Source organism: Mustelus asterias, unplaced genomic scaffold (assembly GCF_964213995.1).
Source record: "Mustelus asterias unplaced genomic scaffold, sMusAst1.hap1.1 HAP1_SCAFFOLD_116, whole genome shotgun sequence".
NCBI lineage: Eukaryota > Metazoa > Chordata > Chondrichthyes > Carcharhiniformes > Triakidae > Mustelus > Mustelus asterias.
This window is the reverse complement of record NW_027590156.1, coordinates 840,056-857,534: the sequence shown is the minus strand read 5'-3', so window position 1 is coordinate 857,534 and position 17,479 is coordinate 840,056. Positions and strand designations below refer to the sequence as shown.

Genomic DNA, 17,479 nt, shown 5'->3' with positions numbered 1-17,479 from the left:
GACCTGTTGAGATTTTCCAGCATTTCCTGTTTTTGGTTCAGATTCCAGCATCCGCAGTATTTTGCTTTCAACAACGTACAACATGTTGTATACTTAAATAGTTGTGATCTTATCAAATGGTGAAGCAGGCTCAAAGAGCCAAATGGCCAACTCCCGTTCCAAAGTCTAATGTTTAATTACCTTATAACCTGCAATAGACATAATAATCCCTCCATTGTCCACTTCACATTCACAAGTCCAGCTTGGTAACAGCACACTGCTGGGTTCCATGTCCAGGAATTCAGTCCACTGAAGATGGAAATTACTGCTTGCAGTGTTTTCTGAAACTTTTCTTCTTACAATAATTATCGTGCAAAGTTCCTCCTGCAAAAGGAGAGTCTTCATTGCTGTTCATTTGTGAATTTTCAACTTCAGTTTTGAAAACAGTCTGTTCAGAATGCACGTTTTGAACTTTACTTTCTTCCATGTTTGTAGTTCCTCCATTGTTTAAATCCAGAGAGAATATTCCAGTCAATTCCACATTGAAATGTCTTCTTCTTGCTCTGTTGTAGCTGCAGCTTCATTTTTAATTTCATTTCCCAGACTCAAACATTCTGGATTCTCTTTTGGAGAGAGCAAGATCAAAATAGCTTCTTTTTGTGTCAACAACTCTTTCCTTCATTGGTCAAAATCTTCTTCGGCCATTTAAAAAATGTTGTTAAAATGCATTTTATGTTCAAGCAAAAATGTTGACCATTCCCATCTGGAGACTATGTGATCTCGGGCTTCAGAAACTGAGGAATTGAGAACAAAAGCAGGGAGGTTATGCTGATAGTTTCTAAAGCTCTGGGTGAGGCCACAACAGAATACTGAGCCCAGTTCTGGTCACCACACTTTTGGAAGGACGTGAGGGTCCTTGAGAGGGTGCAGAGGAGATTTACCGGGATGGTTCCAGGAATGAGGAATTTTATCCACAAAGCTAGGCTGGAGAAGCTGGGATTATTTTCCTTGGAGAAAAGGAGATGGAGGGGAGATTTGCTCGAGATGTACAAAATTAAAATAGGATTAAATAATGTGAGAAGGTAAAGCTGTTCCCATTAGCTGATGGTGCAAGGATGAGATGCACAGATTTATATATTCTTAGCGAGAGATGCAGAGGGATGTGAGAAAGGGATGTTTTATGCAATGAGGGGGAATGAGCTGGAACTCACTGCCTGTGAGGGTGGTGGAAGCAGAGACGATGAACGATTTAACAAGGAAAATGGACCGACACTTGCGGGAAATAGAACTGAAAGGATAAAGGGATAGAACGGGGCAATGGGACTGACCGGTTTACCCCATGAGAATAATCCTGGAACTGAGAGCATTTAACCCTCTGAAAACGCCGGTGTTACTTTTCTCTGGAAAACTGAAGACTGACGGAAGTCTTCAAGATTACGAAGGGGTTCAATAATCCAGTACGGATTTAATGAGAAACACCTTTACCAGCGAGTGGTGAGAATGTGGAACTCACTATCACAGCGAGTGGTTGAGGTGAACAGCATGAATACATTGAAGGGGAAGCTGGATACATACATGAGGGAGAAAGGAATAGAAGGATATGCTGATGGGGGGAGATGAAGAGGGGTGGGTGGAGGCTCATGTGGAGCATAAATACTGACATAGACCAATTGAGCCGACTGGCCTGGCCCTGTGTTGCAGACTCAATGGGACAGAGACAAACATATTTAATTTAGATCTACTTGAAGGAGAAGTAGGATTTACTATCCAGTATAAAATAAATGTCCTTCATCAGCTTGTGTGGTTCATTTGTGGAAATGTGCTCTCCCAGCTCACTGGAAGCAAAGTCGTGAGAAAGACCAATCCAGCAGAGCTGGACCTTCTGATCCAGGATCTTCTGATCCTCCCACTTCACCAACTGTCAGAATGAACATGGTTCAGTCCTGGGTGTGATTAACAGCAGCAATAACAGCAGAATCCAATCCCTGTCATCACTTGTGAACTCGCTGGTGGTTGCGCAGGTAGGTTGACCGACTGAATCTCTTCCCACACTCAGAGCAGGTGAATGTCCTCTCCGCAGTGTGAAGACGCTGGTGTATCTGTAGGCTGGATGAATCAATGAATGCTTTCCCACACTCAGAGCAGGTGGGTGGCCACTCCCCAGTGTGAATCCGCTGGTGTGCCTTCAGGAAGGATGACCGACTGAACCCCTTTCCACACTCAGAGCAGGTAAACGGCCTCTCTTTGGTGTGAACTCGTTGGTGTATCCGCAGGCTTGATGAGTCAATGAATGCCTTCCCACACTCAGTACAGGTGAAAGGCCTCTCCCCAGTGTGAGTGCGTTGGTGTATCCGCAGGTTGGAGGAGTGAGAGAATCCCTTTCCACAATCAGAGCAGGTGAAAGGCTTCTCCCCGGTGTGAACTCGCTGGTGTACCTGCAAGTGAGATAACCGACTGAAACCCATCTCACACTCAGAGCAAGTGAATGGCCTTTCTCCAGTGTGAATTCGCTGGTGTGTCAGCAGATCAGATGAAGTAGTGAAGGTCTTCCCACACTCGGAGCAGGTGAACGGCCTCTCCTTGGTGTGAACCCGCTGGTGTCTCAGCAGGTGGGATGAATGAGTGAATCCCTTACCACAATCACAGCAGGTGAACGGTCTCTCCCCAGTGTGACTGCGCCGATGAATTTCCAGCTGAGACGGGGATTTGAATCCCTTCCCACAATCCCCACATTTCCACGGTTTCTCCATGGTGCGGGTGTCCCTGTCTCCAGGTTTGTTGTTCAGCTGAGGTGGCCACACAAAGCGTCTGTACAATCTCTTCCTGGTGTAAATGGTGATGGTCTTTCAAACTATGTAACTGTCACTGGAACAGTCTTACCAGATGTTTGTGTCTTGCTGCTTTTCCAGTCACACTGATGTTTAAAACTTTCTGAAGCAAAGAGAACAGAAAGACATTTCTCCTTCGAGATTCAAAGGCTAATGATATTCAGATCCTGATAATTGAGTGACTCTGTCAATTCTTCACTTGATGCTTGATTTGAATTTTGTGTCTGCAAATCCTCCCCCTTTGAAGATCCTGTAAAAGAGGTTTACAAATTTCATCACCGTCAGTTAAGGATAGAATCTACAATTGGCAGTTGTTAATTTCTATGAAGCATTATTTTCTATCTTGTTCCCCGAAAGCTGTAAATAACTGTCCCACACTCTTGCTGCATTACCTGGAGTATTGTGTGGAGCTTTTGTCTCCTTACTAAAGGAAGGATACATAAGAACATAAGAAATAGGAGCAGGAGTAGGCCATCTAGCCCCTCGAGCCTGCCCCACCATTCAATAAGATCATGGCTGATCTGAAGTGGATCAGTTCCACTTACCCGCCTGATCCCCATAACCCCTAATTCCCTTACCGATCAGGAATCCATTTATCCGTGATTTAAACATAGTCAACGAGGTAGCCTCCACCACTTCAGCGGGCAGAGAATTCCAGAGATTCACCACCCTTTGAGAGAAGAAGTTCCTCCTCAACTCTGTCCTGAACTGACCCCCCTTTATTTTGAGGCTGTGCCCTCTAGTTCTAGCTTCCTTTCTAAGTGGAAAGAATCTCTCCACCTCTACCCTATCCAGCCCCTTCATTATCTTATAGGTCTCTATAAGATCCCCCCTCAGCCTTCTAAATTCCAACGAGTACACTTGCAATAGAGGGAGTGGAGCAAGGGTTCATTTGACAAATCCCTGGAAGGATGGGAGTTTCCTAGGAGGAGACTGGGCCTCTATTCTCTCAAAGTTTCGAAGAATGAGGGCTGATCTTCTATCACTCAACTGAGTTGAGGAGGAACTTCTTCACACAAAGGGTTGTGAATCTGTGTAATTCCCTGCCCAGTGAAGCAGTTGAGGCTACCTCATTGAATGTTTTTAAGGCAAGGATAGATACATTTTTGAACGGTAAAGGAATTAAGGGTTATGGGGAGCGGGCGGGTATGTGGAGCTGAGCCCACAAAAAAATCAGCCACGATCTTATTGAATGGCGGAGCAGGCTCGAGGGGCCAGATGGCCCACTCCTGCTCCTAGTTCTTATGTTCTTATAATAACTCCAGATGTATCAATGTTGTTATGATCCTTATGAGTACAATAACCTTAAAATTAACATTCCCAGACAAACCCAGTGCAATAAAGCAAAGAGAAAGATTTCACCTTCTAATAAATCTTGCAATAATCAAATTAAAATCAACATCAATGAATCATGCATTAACAGACAAACAGTATTTGAATAGACAGGATAAATTTGTCTTTAAATATCTCAGACAATAAAACAGGTTCCACAAAATCACAAACATTTTCCCCCTCACCATATTTGGCTCTAATTCCAGTTCCAGAGTCCCACAACTCTCTGTATTTCCCAGAGGGAGAAAGAAAGTGTTTTCCTCACAGATGTTGCCCAGAGGAGGAGGTTTGAGTCTGTGTGTGAAGTTTGAGTGTGTGTGTGAAGTTTGAGTCTGTGGTGAAGTTTGAGTCTGTGGTGAAGTTTGAGTCTGTGTGTGAAGTTTGAGTCTGTGGTGAAGTTTGAGTCTGTGTGTGAAGTTTGAGTCTGTGGTGAAGCTACAAACAGAAGCTGTTCTGTTTCAAATCAAACTGCGGGACTTGGAAGAAAATGATGGGAAGATTTTGCAAAGTCCCCTCCCCCACTCTCTCAGCTGGCAGCCCAGCACGCAGGCGCAGAGAGCGCTGCTGAGCCGAGCTGTCCGGAGCAGGCGCAGAGAGCGCTGCTGAGCCGAGCTGTCCGGAGCAGGCGCAGAGAGCGCTGCTGAGCCGAGCTGTCCGGAGCAGGCGCAGAGAGCGCTGCTGAGCCGACCTGTCCGGATCAGGCGCAGTGCGGCTGCCGCCAGCGGTCGCTCTCGATCTCTTTTTGAAGCAGCAGCCGCCGCAGAGAGAGGGGGGGAGGGGGAGATCACCGAGCGGCTTCTCGCTCTGGCCGGAGCCGGTTGCCTGGAACCTTGGCTCGAGGAAGCACAGGGGGAATGGAAACAATGGGAGGGGGCGTGTCCGCGCGCCTGGGCCTGCGCACTGGAACCCCACGACGTCATGGCAGAGCAGACCGATTCCTATTGGCTGATTCTAGCGTAGACGTTCCCAACGCTCAGTCACCCATTGGAGGAAAAAGACAACATTGCGGATTGGACAACAGCTCCACGCGTTCGGAGGTCAAAGTGTCTCCGGCCCCACGTGGGCTCGGGTTTCGCTGCCTATTGTCTTCATTGACCAATGGCAAGAGCTGGAGGACCGGAAGAACTCTGATCATCCAGCCAATCAGTGGCGGGTTTTGTGCCAATGGCTGCACGGGTCATCCTGATTGTCTGAACGTGGAGCTGGTCAAGCGGCTGCTTCCCTCTTTCTGAAGATTGAGCTTCACACATTACAAATTTCTCCCCTGTCCAACATCTGTGAGTAAAACACTTTCCATTTCTTTTCTCATTCTGGGGGAAATTGGGGACTTGCAGCAACTGAAGGGAAAGGAAGTGAATCCAGGGAGGCTGCAGACTCTGGAAAGGTTGGCCCAGGTCTATCTCCGTCTTAAAGACATTGACATCCTTTGCTCCTCCAGCTTGACACATTTATTTGTCTGGCTAAAAGGATGGTCTCTTTCCTAATGTTCACAAGTATAGGGGTGGTTTCCCCAGTGGATGGCTGACATTTAAGGGGACAGTAAATTAATATAGCACACAGATATACCTGGTGTTGTTGTGGTACATATTAGACATATTATTTATGGTTCTGTAAAAATGTTTACTGTTATTTCTACATTTTAATATAGTACTGATATCTTTAGGGCCCTTGCGAAAAGATTCAGCAATTCCAGTCCTTCCCAATGCTTCATCGAGCAATCTAGTCAGCTCCATTCCTCCCTAAATAACTGTACTTGTGGAAGTTTATTTGCTTCAAATATCCACCTGTTTCGTTTTGAAATAAGTTACCACTGCTTCCACGATCGTCTTAGGCAGAGAAGCAGATTATCGCTTTCTAAATAATGTCCCCTGAAGCTGTATTGCTAATTAAAAAATAGAGTATGGTAGAGCACACATTTTTCATCCAGTTATATACATGATGTGGAGATGCTGGTGTTGGACTGGGGTGGGCACAGTAAGAAGTCTCACCACACCAGATTAAAATCCAACAGGTTCATTTGGAATCACCAGTTTTCGGAGCGCTGCTCCTTCATCATGTGTCTCACCTGATGAAGAAGCAGTGCTCCGAAAGTTCATGATACCAAACAAAGCTGTTGGCCTTTAACCCAGTTATATCTATTCACATGAGATATAATATATATTTCAGCGGACTGCGTGTTAAGATTTTCACGTATATTTGAAGCTGTCGATTAGAATGAATCATTCCCTTCACTATCATTTTTTTAAAACAGTAAATGAATTAAGGGTTATGGTGAGCGGGTGGGTAAGTGGAGCTAAGTCCATGAAAAGATCAGCCATGATCTTATTGAATGGCAGAGCAGCTCGAGAGGTTCAGTGGCCTACTCCTGCTCCTAGTTCTTAAGTTCTTATAATTAGAACATAGAACATTACAGCGCAGTACAGGCCCTTCGGCCCTCGATGTTGCGCCGACCAGTGGTACCAATCTAAAGCCCCTCTAATCTACACTATTCCAATATCATCCATATGTTTATCCAATAACCACTTGAACGCTCTCAATGTTGACGAGTCCACCACTGCTGCAGGCAGGGCATTCCATGCCCTTACTACTCTCTGAGTAAAGAACCTACCTCTAACGTCTGTCCTATATCTCTCACCCCTCAATTTAAAGCTATGTCCCCTCATGCTAGCCAACACCATCCGTGGAAAAAGGCTCTCACTATCCACCCTATCTAATCCTCTGATCATCTTGTGTGCCTCTATTAAGTCACCTCTTAACCTTCTTCTCTCTAACGAAAACAACCTCAAGCCCCTCAGCCTTTCCTCATACGATTTTCCCACCATACCAGGCAACATCCTGGTAAATCCCCTTTGCACCCTTTCCAACACTTCCACATCTTCCACATCCACATTGTTTGGCTGATATTTGGGACAACAGAATGAAAATGGCGAAAATTGCTGGAATTTTACCAGCACGCCAACCCGAGGCTCGTAGGATCCCGTCGGAGAATGCCATTCTGCAAACCTCACCTGCCCCAATTCCGAGGCAGACGTGCCAGTAAAATTTCAGCCAATGTGTCTGGATGGATTTTTGAGGAATTATAGAGGAAAGAAGATTCCATAGAAACTAGAATTTTTGGTTTTGAATTTCTATTCTGCACCAAATGACAACTTTCATGAACTTCTTTTACAGAATATCAGGAGGCGATTTGCAGACATAAATCCCAAAAGATATAAAGCAATGGCGTAACTGGAAAAGCACCGAGACACACACAGCCGAGTGAGTGCTTCAGTGAACTGACTCTGGAAAGAGCTTTCACCAGTTACACAGCCTGAAAGAATATCACACCATTCACAGTGAGGAGAAACAGTACACGTGTTGTGTGTGTGTGAACGAGGCTTCAACTGATCATCGAACCTGGAGAGACACAAGGACACCTACGTCATGGAGAAACTGTGGAAATGTGGGGACTGTGGGAAGAAATTCAGATACCCATCAGAGCTGGAGATTCATCGACGGAGTCACACAGGGGAGAAACCATTCATCTGTTTCAAATGTGGGAGGGGATTCAGTAATTCATCCAACTTATTGAAACACAAACGGGTTCACACTGAGGAGAGGCCATTCACCTGTTCTGACTGTGGGAAGGGATTCAAATCCTTATCAGTGCTACAGATTCATTGGCGGATTCACACTGGAGAGAGGCCATTCACCTGCTCCGAGTGTGGGAAGGGATTCACTCATTCATCCAACTTTCTGACACACAAGCGCGTTCACACTGGGGAGAGGCCATTCTCCTGCTCTGTGTGTGAGAAGAGATTCAGCGATTTATCCAGCCTGCGGAAGCACAAGCAAGTTCACACCGGGGAGAGGCCTTTCTCCTGCTCTGTGTGTGGGAAGAGATTCAGTGATTCATCCACCCTGCGGAAGCACGAGCGAGTTCACACTGGGGAGAGACCATTCACCTGCTCAGTCTGTGGGAAAGGATTCACTCGGTCAGCCCACCTGCTGATGCATCAACGAGTCCACACCGGGGAGAGGCCGTTCACCTGCACCGTGTGTGGGAAGGGATTCAGTGCATCATCTATCCTGCAGAACCACCAGGCAGTTCACACTGGGGAGAGGTCATTCACCTGCTCCGTGTGTGGGAAGGAATTCACTCAGTTATTAACCTTGCTGCGACACCAGGCAGTTCACACTGGAGAGAGGCCATTCCCCTGCTCTGTGTGTGGGAAGGGATTTACTAGGTCCACTAGTCTGCTGACACACCAGCGAATTCACTCTGGCGAGCCTGTTCACCTGCACTGAGTGTGGGAAAGGATTCACTGATTCCTCCAGCCTCTGGAAACACCGGCAAGTTCACACCGGGGAGAGGCCATTCACCTGCTGTGTGTGTGGGAAAGGATTCACTGAGTCGTCCAGTCTGCGGACACACCGTCGAGTTCACACTGGGGAGAAGCCTTTCACCTGCTCTGAATGTGGGAAGGGATTTGCTGATTCTTCCAGCCTGCGGAAACACAAGCAAGTTCACACGGAGGAGAGAGGCTGTTCACCTGCTCTGAGTGTAGGAAAGGATTCACTGAGTCATCCAACCTGCTGAGATATTATGGCAGTCACACCGATTAGAGACCTTTTAAATACTCTGCCTGTGGATGTTAATTGTATAATTTGGGGTTAAATATATACAAGCAGTGGACATTGATTAGATGTTTACATGAGCACATATAGACACTTACTGACAGAGCATGGAATGGTATTAGGAGTTATATACCTGTAATGTTTCACTCTGTGAATAAATCTATACCAAGTTTTCTCCTTCACCATAAGGCGGTCAGGATTATAACGTGGTAACAGAGAATGTTTAAAAATACCTGACGTTTCCAATCTGAATGTTTGAGAAGGAATAATGATAGCTTTGATAAAAATCAGAAGGGAAAGATGCAAATTATATTAAAACTACACAGACAATTTGTTCACACTACTTGCCAAAGATTAAAAGCCCTGCTTCAAGATGCAGGAGCAGTTGATGAAGAGTATACGAGACTCATACAAAAGACAAAGTGTACAATGTATAAAAATTATTGGAGGATGCCATCACATCCCAACAGTGAACCTTCCCTTGGCCCTTGGGGCTGGAGCTGTGGCACCAGCTCAGTTTCTGAATGATGAGTTTTGAGACGTGTGTGAAAACATGAACATTCTGGTCAGGAACACAGCAGCTGAAAGTCCTTTCAGTGATGGACTCTGTGAAAGGAATCACACGGTGATCGATGAATTGCTGCAGAAAATCTGAGCTGATCAGCCAAACTGCAAGTTGATAACTGCACTGGCCTGGACGATTCATATAAAGAATTCACTTCAGAGATGGTTGGAGAGTATAATCCCTGTTAATTGGTCTGTGGGAAAAATTCCAAATGACCCTCTGTGCTGGGGATAGTCCTCCTGATTCAGAAGGGATGACAATTAGTACAATTTTTATTCATTTATCTGATTGTTTCACTGCTGCTCAAGCTGAGAAATTATTGTAGATCCTCGATGAGGGGTGTCTTATAATGTAATACTTTGTACAAAATAAAGACCATCATGGTTTTATTTTCCAAATTGTTTTGAAATATTGTGTGTGTTGTTATAATTCGGGTCGAGAACATTAACGTTCAGTGAGAAATCCAAACACCCATCACAAGATTCCAGGTTTTTAAACAAAATCAAACTTCACTGAATATAAACAGAATATTAAAAACCAGCTCAATTAATTATATTTTGTAAAGATTTATGCTGTAAACTCAGTTCTAACTCAAAACATGAACTCTGTTTTCACTCTCTACAGATGCTGCCAGACTTGCTGAGATTTTGCAGCATTTTTCCTTTTTTGTACTTTTTAAACCCTTACTCCTCGACAAGAGTGTCCTTATACTTAATATCTTGAATGTTCATTCACTTCTGTTCCTGAGACAATCCCAAAGGTATGTTAAAGCTCCCAGAATTCACTTTAATTCTCCTCAGTATTCCAGCTATTCTCCAGACTCCAAGATTTCATGAGGATCCTTCTATTAGCTTTCGACTAAACAACTCTCCAACTTTCCTTTGAGATTTCAAAATTTACTCAAAACATGGACTCCTCAATTCAAGCATGGACTTCATTGCCTTCTTGTTGGGGGATTTAAACATTGGGAACACCCATGATTCCTAATGACCTCCTCGGCTTCTGGTCCCACAGCTGGTTCACAGCTCCCGGTCCCACAGTTGGTTCACAGCTCCCGGTCCCACAGCTGGTTCACAGCTCCCGCTTCCACAGCTGGTTCACAGCTCCCGCTTCCACAGCTGGTTCACAGCTCCCGGTCCCACAGCTGGTTCACAGCTCCCGGTCCCACAGCTGGTTCACAGCTCCTGGTCCCACAGCTGGTTCACAGCTCCCGCTCCCACGGCTGGTTCACAGCTCCCGCTCCCACAGCTGGTTCACAGCTCCCGCTCCCACAGCTGGTTCACAGCTCCCGGTCCCACAGCTGGTTCACAGCTTCCGCTCCCACAGCTGGCTCACAGCTCCCGCTCCCACAGCTGGCTCACGGCTCACAGCTCCCGCTCCCACAGCTGGCTCACAGCTCCCGCTCCCACAGCTGGTTCACAGCTTCCGCTCCCACAGCTGGTTCACAGCTCCTGCTCCCACAGCTCCCGCTCCCACAGCTGGTTCACAGCTCCCGCGCCCACAGCTGGTTCACAGCTTCCGCTCCCACAGCTGGCTCACAGCTCCCGCTCCCACAGCTGGCTCACGGCTCACAGCTCCCACTCCCACAGCTGGCTCATAGCTACCGCTCCCACAGCTGGCTCACAGCTCCCACTCCCACAGCTGGCTCACAGCTCCCACTCCCACAGCTGGCTCACAGCTCACAGCTCCCGCTCCCACAGCTGGCTCGCGGCTCACAGCTCCCACTCCCACAGCTGGCTCACAGCTCACAGTTCCCACTCCCACAGCTGGCTCGCGGCTCACAGCTCCCACTCCCACAGCTGGCTCACAGCTCACAGCTCCCACTCCCACAGCTGGCTCGCGGCTCACAGCTCCCACTCCCACAGCTGGCTCACAGCTCACAGCTCCCACTCCCACAGCTGGCTCGCGGCTCACAGCTCCCGCTCCCACAGCTGGCTCACAGCTCCCACTTCCACAGCTGGTTCACAGTTCCCGCTCCCACTTCCACAGCTGGCTCACGGCTCACAGCTCACAGCTCCCACTTCCACAGCTGGCTCACAGCTCACAGCTCCCGCTCCCACAGCTGGTTCACAGCTTCTGGTCCCACAGCTGACGGTTTGCAAGCTCACTGCAGACTGCCTGGTTTCTGTGAGAAACACCCAGAATTCCAACCAAGGTTCCACTCTGAATCACTTAGCTCCATGGTAACGGAGACCAGTTAGCGTATCCAATAGATGTTTAAATTAATTAACTTGTAGTTTCAAAACCAAACATGTAACCCTGAGTCTGCGAGAAGAAGTCACCTCACTAATAAAGACAGGACATTAAGTGTCCGACCCAATGTCTCCAGATCTCCAGCTGAAGAGGCTGAGCCCAGCCCCCTTTTTACAGCATTCGTTGCTACATTCTGGTCAGTAAAGATCTTAATGTCCCAAATCTTGCCTTAATTGTGCTACTTCCAGCTGCTTTTCACAATCCAGAAATGTAATTTTCAGTATCCACAATAATCAAATAACCCATGGTTGTTTTTTCTGAATCAAATTATTTGCAATCTTTTTGAATGAACATGTCAAAACTTAGGGAATTCCCTCTGTGTATTTAATTAGAAATGTCTCACTGTGACTCAAAGAGGAACAGTCCAGCTGCCCTTTTACAGTTCTTGCCCTTCCAGTTTTGACTTTTTAAACAAACATGGGCCACGCCTTGAGACTGCGAGTTCCCTCAGGTGTTTTTGTCAGATTCTCAACCCAGGTTTTTCATTTATCTTTCGTTAAAAAATACTAATTCTCAAACTAAAAATTTATTTCTAAAACATGAATGATCAGATAGACACAAACCTCTTCCTCAGGAAGAAATGAAAATGTATCACCATCTGAATATCCTATTTAGAATATTACAATTTGCTGCACATATTAATAACAGCCATGATCATATTGAATGGCGGAGCAGCTCAAAGAGCATCAGCCCACTGGAAGCAAAGTCATGAGACCGGTCAGTCCAGCAGAAAGAAACCCTCCGACCGTCCCACTTTGGGGAGGCGATGGCCCAGTGGTACTATCGCTAGACTATTAATCAAGAAACTCAGCTAATGTTCTGGGCACCCAGGTTCAAATCCCACCACGACAGATGGTGGAATTTGACTTCAATAAAAAATATCTAGAATTAAGAATCTACTGATGACCATGAAACTATTGAGTTTTCAGTATCCACAATAATCAAATAACCCATGGTTGTTTTTTCTGAATCAAATTATTTGCAATCTTTTTGAATGAACATGTCAAAACTTAGGGAATTCCCTCTGTGTGTTTAATTAGAAATGTCTCACTGTGACTCAAAGAGGAACAGTCCAGCTGCCCTTTTACAGTTCTTACCCTTCCAGTTTTGACTTTTTAAACAAACATGGGCCACGCCTACCGGAAAACCCATCTGGCTCACTAATGTCCTTTAGGGAAGGAAATCTGCCATCCTTACCTGGTCTGGCCGACGATGACTCTAGAGCCACAGCAATGTGACTGACACTCAACTGCCCTCTCAAGGGCAACGAGAGGTGGGCAATAAATGCTGACCAGCGACACCCATGTCCCACACTGAATAAAAATAAAACTGTCAGAGTGAACATGGTTCAGTTCTGGATGTGAATAACAGCAGCAATAACAGCAGAATCCAGTCCCTGTCATCACTTGTGGACTCGCTGGTATCTGAACAGATTGGATAACTGAGTGAATGCCATCCTGCACAGACCCAGTGAATGGCCTCTCCCCAGCATGAAGACACGGGTGTGTCAGAAGGTTGGCTGAATCAATGAATGCTTTCTCACTCAGTTGAACAGCCTCTCCCTGTTGTGAACTCGCTGGTGTGTCTGCAAGTGAGATAATCGATTAAATCTCATCTCACACTCTAGACAGCTGAATGGCCTCTCCCCTGTGTGAACTCGCTCGTGTCTCAGCAGGTCAGATGAAGTAGTGAATGCTTTCCCACTCAGAGCAGATGAACGGTCTCGCCGTAGTGTATCTGTAGGTTGTAAGAGAGAGAGAATCCCTTTCCACACTCAGAGCAGGTGAATGGCCTCTCCCTAGTGTGAACTTGCTGGTGCGTCTGCAACTGAGATAACCGACTGAAACTCATTTCACACTCAGAGCAGGTAAATGGCCTCTCCCCACTGTGAATTCGCTGGTGTATCCGGAGATTGGAGGACCAAGAGAACTCCTTCCCACACTCTAAGCAGGTGAACGGCCTCTCCCCTGTGTGAACTCACTGGTGTGTCATTAAGTCGGATGAATTAGTAAATCCCTTTGCACATTTAGTGGAAGTGAACAGTCTCTCCCCAGTGTGAATTTCCAGCTCCGACGGGAATCTGAATCCCTTTCCACAGTCTCCACAGTTTTTCCATGTTGTGAGTGTCTTTGTGTCTCTCTAGGTTCCTGAGTTGTCCACACACAGACTTTGTGTACGGTCTCTCCTTTGTAAACGGTGATGTTCTTTCAGGCTGTATAATGTCTAGCTGCATGTGTCTCGTTGCTTTTCCAGTCACACCAATGTTCAAAATCTTATGAAGCAGATAGAAGAGAGAAACATTTCTCCTGGACTCAAATGCCGATGATATTCTGGTCCCAATAATCAAACAATTATTCTTGATATTTGCTTTGAGATTTCAATCTGTAAATCCTCCTCCTCTGTTATTCTGAAAAGAGGTTTACAAAAATCATCACTGTCAGTACAGGATAGAAATTCAGGATGGACAAGTCTCATTTCTGTGGTCATATAACTGGACTAAAAATGTGTGGTAGACAGTATAGCATTTCTTAATGAGACAGATGGTGGGAGGGGGATTTGAGAAACCTTTATTTAGACAGCAAGAGGTCGGTAAGGATGGTGGAAGTGAAGGCGAATGCGTTCAAAATGAGATCAAATGGACAATGAGGAAGTTAATATGCAGGGTTAAGGGGTTAGAGAGGGTGAATGGGACTGAGTGAATTTCTCCAAAAAACAGTTGACATGGACTCAAGATTTCAAATTGATTCCTTCTGAACTGGAATGTCACTTTGACTGGAAATGTATAACAAAGCTACATATGCAGGGCAGCACGGTAGCACAGTGGTTAGCACTGTGGCCTCACAGCTCCAGGGACCCGGGTTTGATTCCTGGTTTGGGTCACTGTCTGTGTGGAGTTTGCACATTCTCCACGTGTCTGCATGGGTTTCCTCCGGGTGCTCCGGTTTACCCCCACACTCCAAAGATGTACGGGTTGGGTTGATTGGCCATGCTAAATTGACCCTAGTTCCAGGGGAATTTGCATGGTAAATATTTGGGGTGACGGGGATAGGGCTTGGGTGGGATTGTTGTCAGTGCAGGCTCGATGGGCTGAATGGCATCCTTCTGTACTGTCGGGATTCTGTGATTTTATATTATGTAACAAGAATAAAACTAACAATACATGAATCTTATTACTGAAACAAAAATATACCAAGATGTACCTTCTATCAACACAAGACATATGTCTGTCGTTATTAACCTAAAAAGTAAACATATTTCCAGAAAAGTCCAATGGAATATTAAAGGACACCGTTTCACATTTTAAAAACTTTTACTTCAGAAATTTATCTAAAATCAGCATCACTAAATCATGCAAAGAGAGAAACGGTATTTGAATAGACAAGATAAATTACACTTTAAAAACTCAGACAATAAAAACAGGTTCCACAAAATCACAAACATTTTCCCCTCACTATATTTAGCTCTAATTCCAGTTCCAGAGAATTTCTCTGTCTCTGTAATTCCCAGGGGCAGATGTTGTCCAGAGGATGAAGTTTGAGTCTGTGTGTGAAGTTTGAGTCTGTGGTGAAGTTTGAGTCTGTGTGTGAAGTTTGAGTCTGTGGTGAAGTTTGAGTCTGTGTGTGAAGTTTGAGTCTGTGTGTGAAGTTTGAGTCTGTGGTGAAGTTTGAGTCTGTGGTGAAGTTTGAGTCTGTGGTGAGGTTGGAGTCTGTGGTGAAGTTTGAGTCTGTGGTGAAGTTTGAGTCTGTGTGTGAAGTTTGAGTCTGTGTGTGAAGTTTGAGTCTGTGTGTGAAGTTTGAGTCTGTGGTGAAGTTTGAGTCTGTAGTGAAGTTTGAGTCTGTGGTGAAGTTTGAGTCTGTGTGTGAAGTTTGAGTCTGTGGTGAAGTTTGAGTCTGTGGTGAAGTTTGAGTCTGTGTGTGAAGTTTGAGTCTGTGTGTGAAGTTTGAGTCTGTGGTGAAGTTTGAGTCTGTGGTGAAGTTTGAGTCTGTGGTGAAGTTTGAGTCTGTGTGTGAAGTTTGAGTCTGTGGTGAAGTTTGAGTCTGTGTGTGAAGTTTGAGTCTGTGTGTGAAGTTTGAGTCTGTGTGTGAAGTTTGAGTCTGTGGTGAAGTTTGAGTCTGTGGTGAAGTTTGAGTCTGTGTGTGAAGTTTGAGTCTGTGTGTGATGTTTGAGTCTGTGGTGAAGTTTGAGTCTGTGGTGAAGTTTGAGTCTGTGTGTGAAGTTTGAGTCTGTAGTGAAGTTTGAGTCTGTGGTGAAGTTTGAGTCTGTGTGTGAAGTTTGAGTCTGTGGTGAAGTTTGAGTCTGTGTGTGAAGTTTGAGTCTGTGTGTGGTGTTTGGGTCTGTGGTGAAGTTTGAGTCTGTGTGTGAAGTTTGAGTCTGTGGTGAAGTTTGAGTCTGTGTGTGAAGTTTGAGTCTGTGTGTGAAGTTTGAGTCTGTGGTGAAGTTGGAGTCTGTGGTGAAGTTTGAGTCTGTGTGTGAAGTTTGAGTCTGTGGTGAAGTTGGAGTCTGTGTGTGAAGTTTGAGTCTGTGGTGAAGTTTGAGTCTGTGGTGAAGTTTGAGTCTGTGGTGAAGTTTGAGTCTGTGGTGAAGTTTGAGTCTGTGGTGAAGTTTGAGTCTGTGGTGAAGTTTGAGTCTGTGTGTGAAGTTTGAGTCTGTGGGGAAGTTTGAGTCTGTGGTGAAGTTTGAGTTTGTGTGTGAAGTTTGAGTCTGTGGTGAAGTTTGAGTCTGTGGTGAAGTTTGAGTCTGTGGTGAAGTTGGAGTCTGTGTGTGAAGTTTGAGTCTGTGGTGAAGTTTGAGTCTGTGGTGAAGTTTGAGTCTGTGGTGAAGTTTGAGTCTGTGGTGAAGTTTGAGTCTGTGGTGAAGTTTGAGTCTGTGGTGAAGTTTGAGTCTGTGGTGAAGTTTGAGTCTGTGGTGAAGTTTGAGTTTGTGTGTGATGTTTGAGTCTGTGGTGAAGCTACAAACAGAAGCTGTTCTGTTTCAAATCAAACTGCGGGACTTGGAAGAAAATGATGGGAAGATTTTGCAAAGTCCCCTCCCCCACTCCCTCAGCTGGCAGCCCAGCACGCAGGCGCAGAGAGCGCTGCTGAGCCGAGCTGTCCGGAGCAGGCGCAGAGAGCGCTGCTGAGCCGAGCTGTCCGGAGCAGGCGCAGAGAGCGCTGCTGAGCCGAGCTGTCCGGAGCAGGCGCAGTGCGGCTGCCGCCAGCGGTCGCTCTCGATCTCTTTTTGGAGCAGCAGCCGCCGGAGAGAGAGGGGGGAGGGGGAGATCACCGAGCGGCTTCTCGCTCTGGCCGGAGCCGCCAGCCGGTTGCCTGGAAACCTTGGCTCGATGAGGTGCAGGGGGAGGGGAACAATGGGTGGGGGCGGGGCTCCCAGGTTTGCGCGCCCGAGCCTGCGCACTGGAACCCAGAGACGTCACCGCGGAGCAGAGTGATTCCTATTGGCTGATTCAGGCAGGGCTCCGTTGTGATGTCACAATGCGGAAGTTGGCCAATGAGCTTCAGAGTGAAACTTCCTCCTCTGGGCAACATCTGGGAGGAAATCAATGTTTCCTCCTTTCCATTTCTTTTCTCATTCTGGGGGAAAATTGCTGACTTGCAGCAACTGAAGGGAAAGGAAGTGAATCCAGTCTGTATATTCTATACATTTTTAGTTCAGTCGTTTAGACATATATCTGTCTGGCAGCCGCATGGAGATTTTCAGCTCTCTGTGTCCAGGACAGGAAGCAGTGAGCATGGATCTGTCAATCAGCCTGAATCAGCACCTTCAGGAGAATTGGGAGGGTGAATATTAGATACAGCAGAGTGAGAATGGAGGGAGAGTGTGTGGGATGGAGATTTACAGCTTTTGGGGAATAAGCGAGGAAAGAATGCGTTATACAAACTAAAATGATGTGTTCTGAATTTCTATCTTA

The 17,479-nt window shown here is 46.1% G+C and overlaps 1 protein-coding gene across 1 annotated transcript in view; it reads left to right on the top strand.

The window, feature by feature from the left end:
- LOC144484580 (uncharacterized) overlaps nt 1-17,479 on the top strand; it is a 62,995-nt gene that overhangs the window by 8,748 nt on the left and 36,768 nt on the right. Inside the window, exons 3-4 of the mRNA XM_078203062.1 lie at nt 5,524-5,533; nt 8,075-8,365. Coding sequence (XP_078059188.1) covers nt 5,524-5,533; nt 8,075-8,365 — 301 coding nt within the window. The remainder of the gene's footprint in view (nt 1-5,523; nt 5,534-8,074; nt 8,366-17,479) is intronic.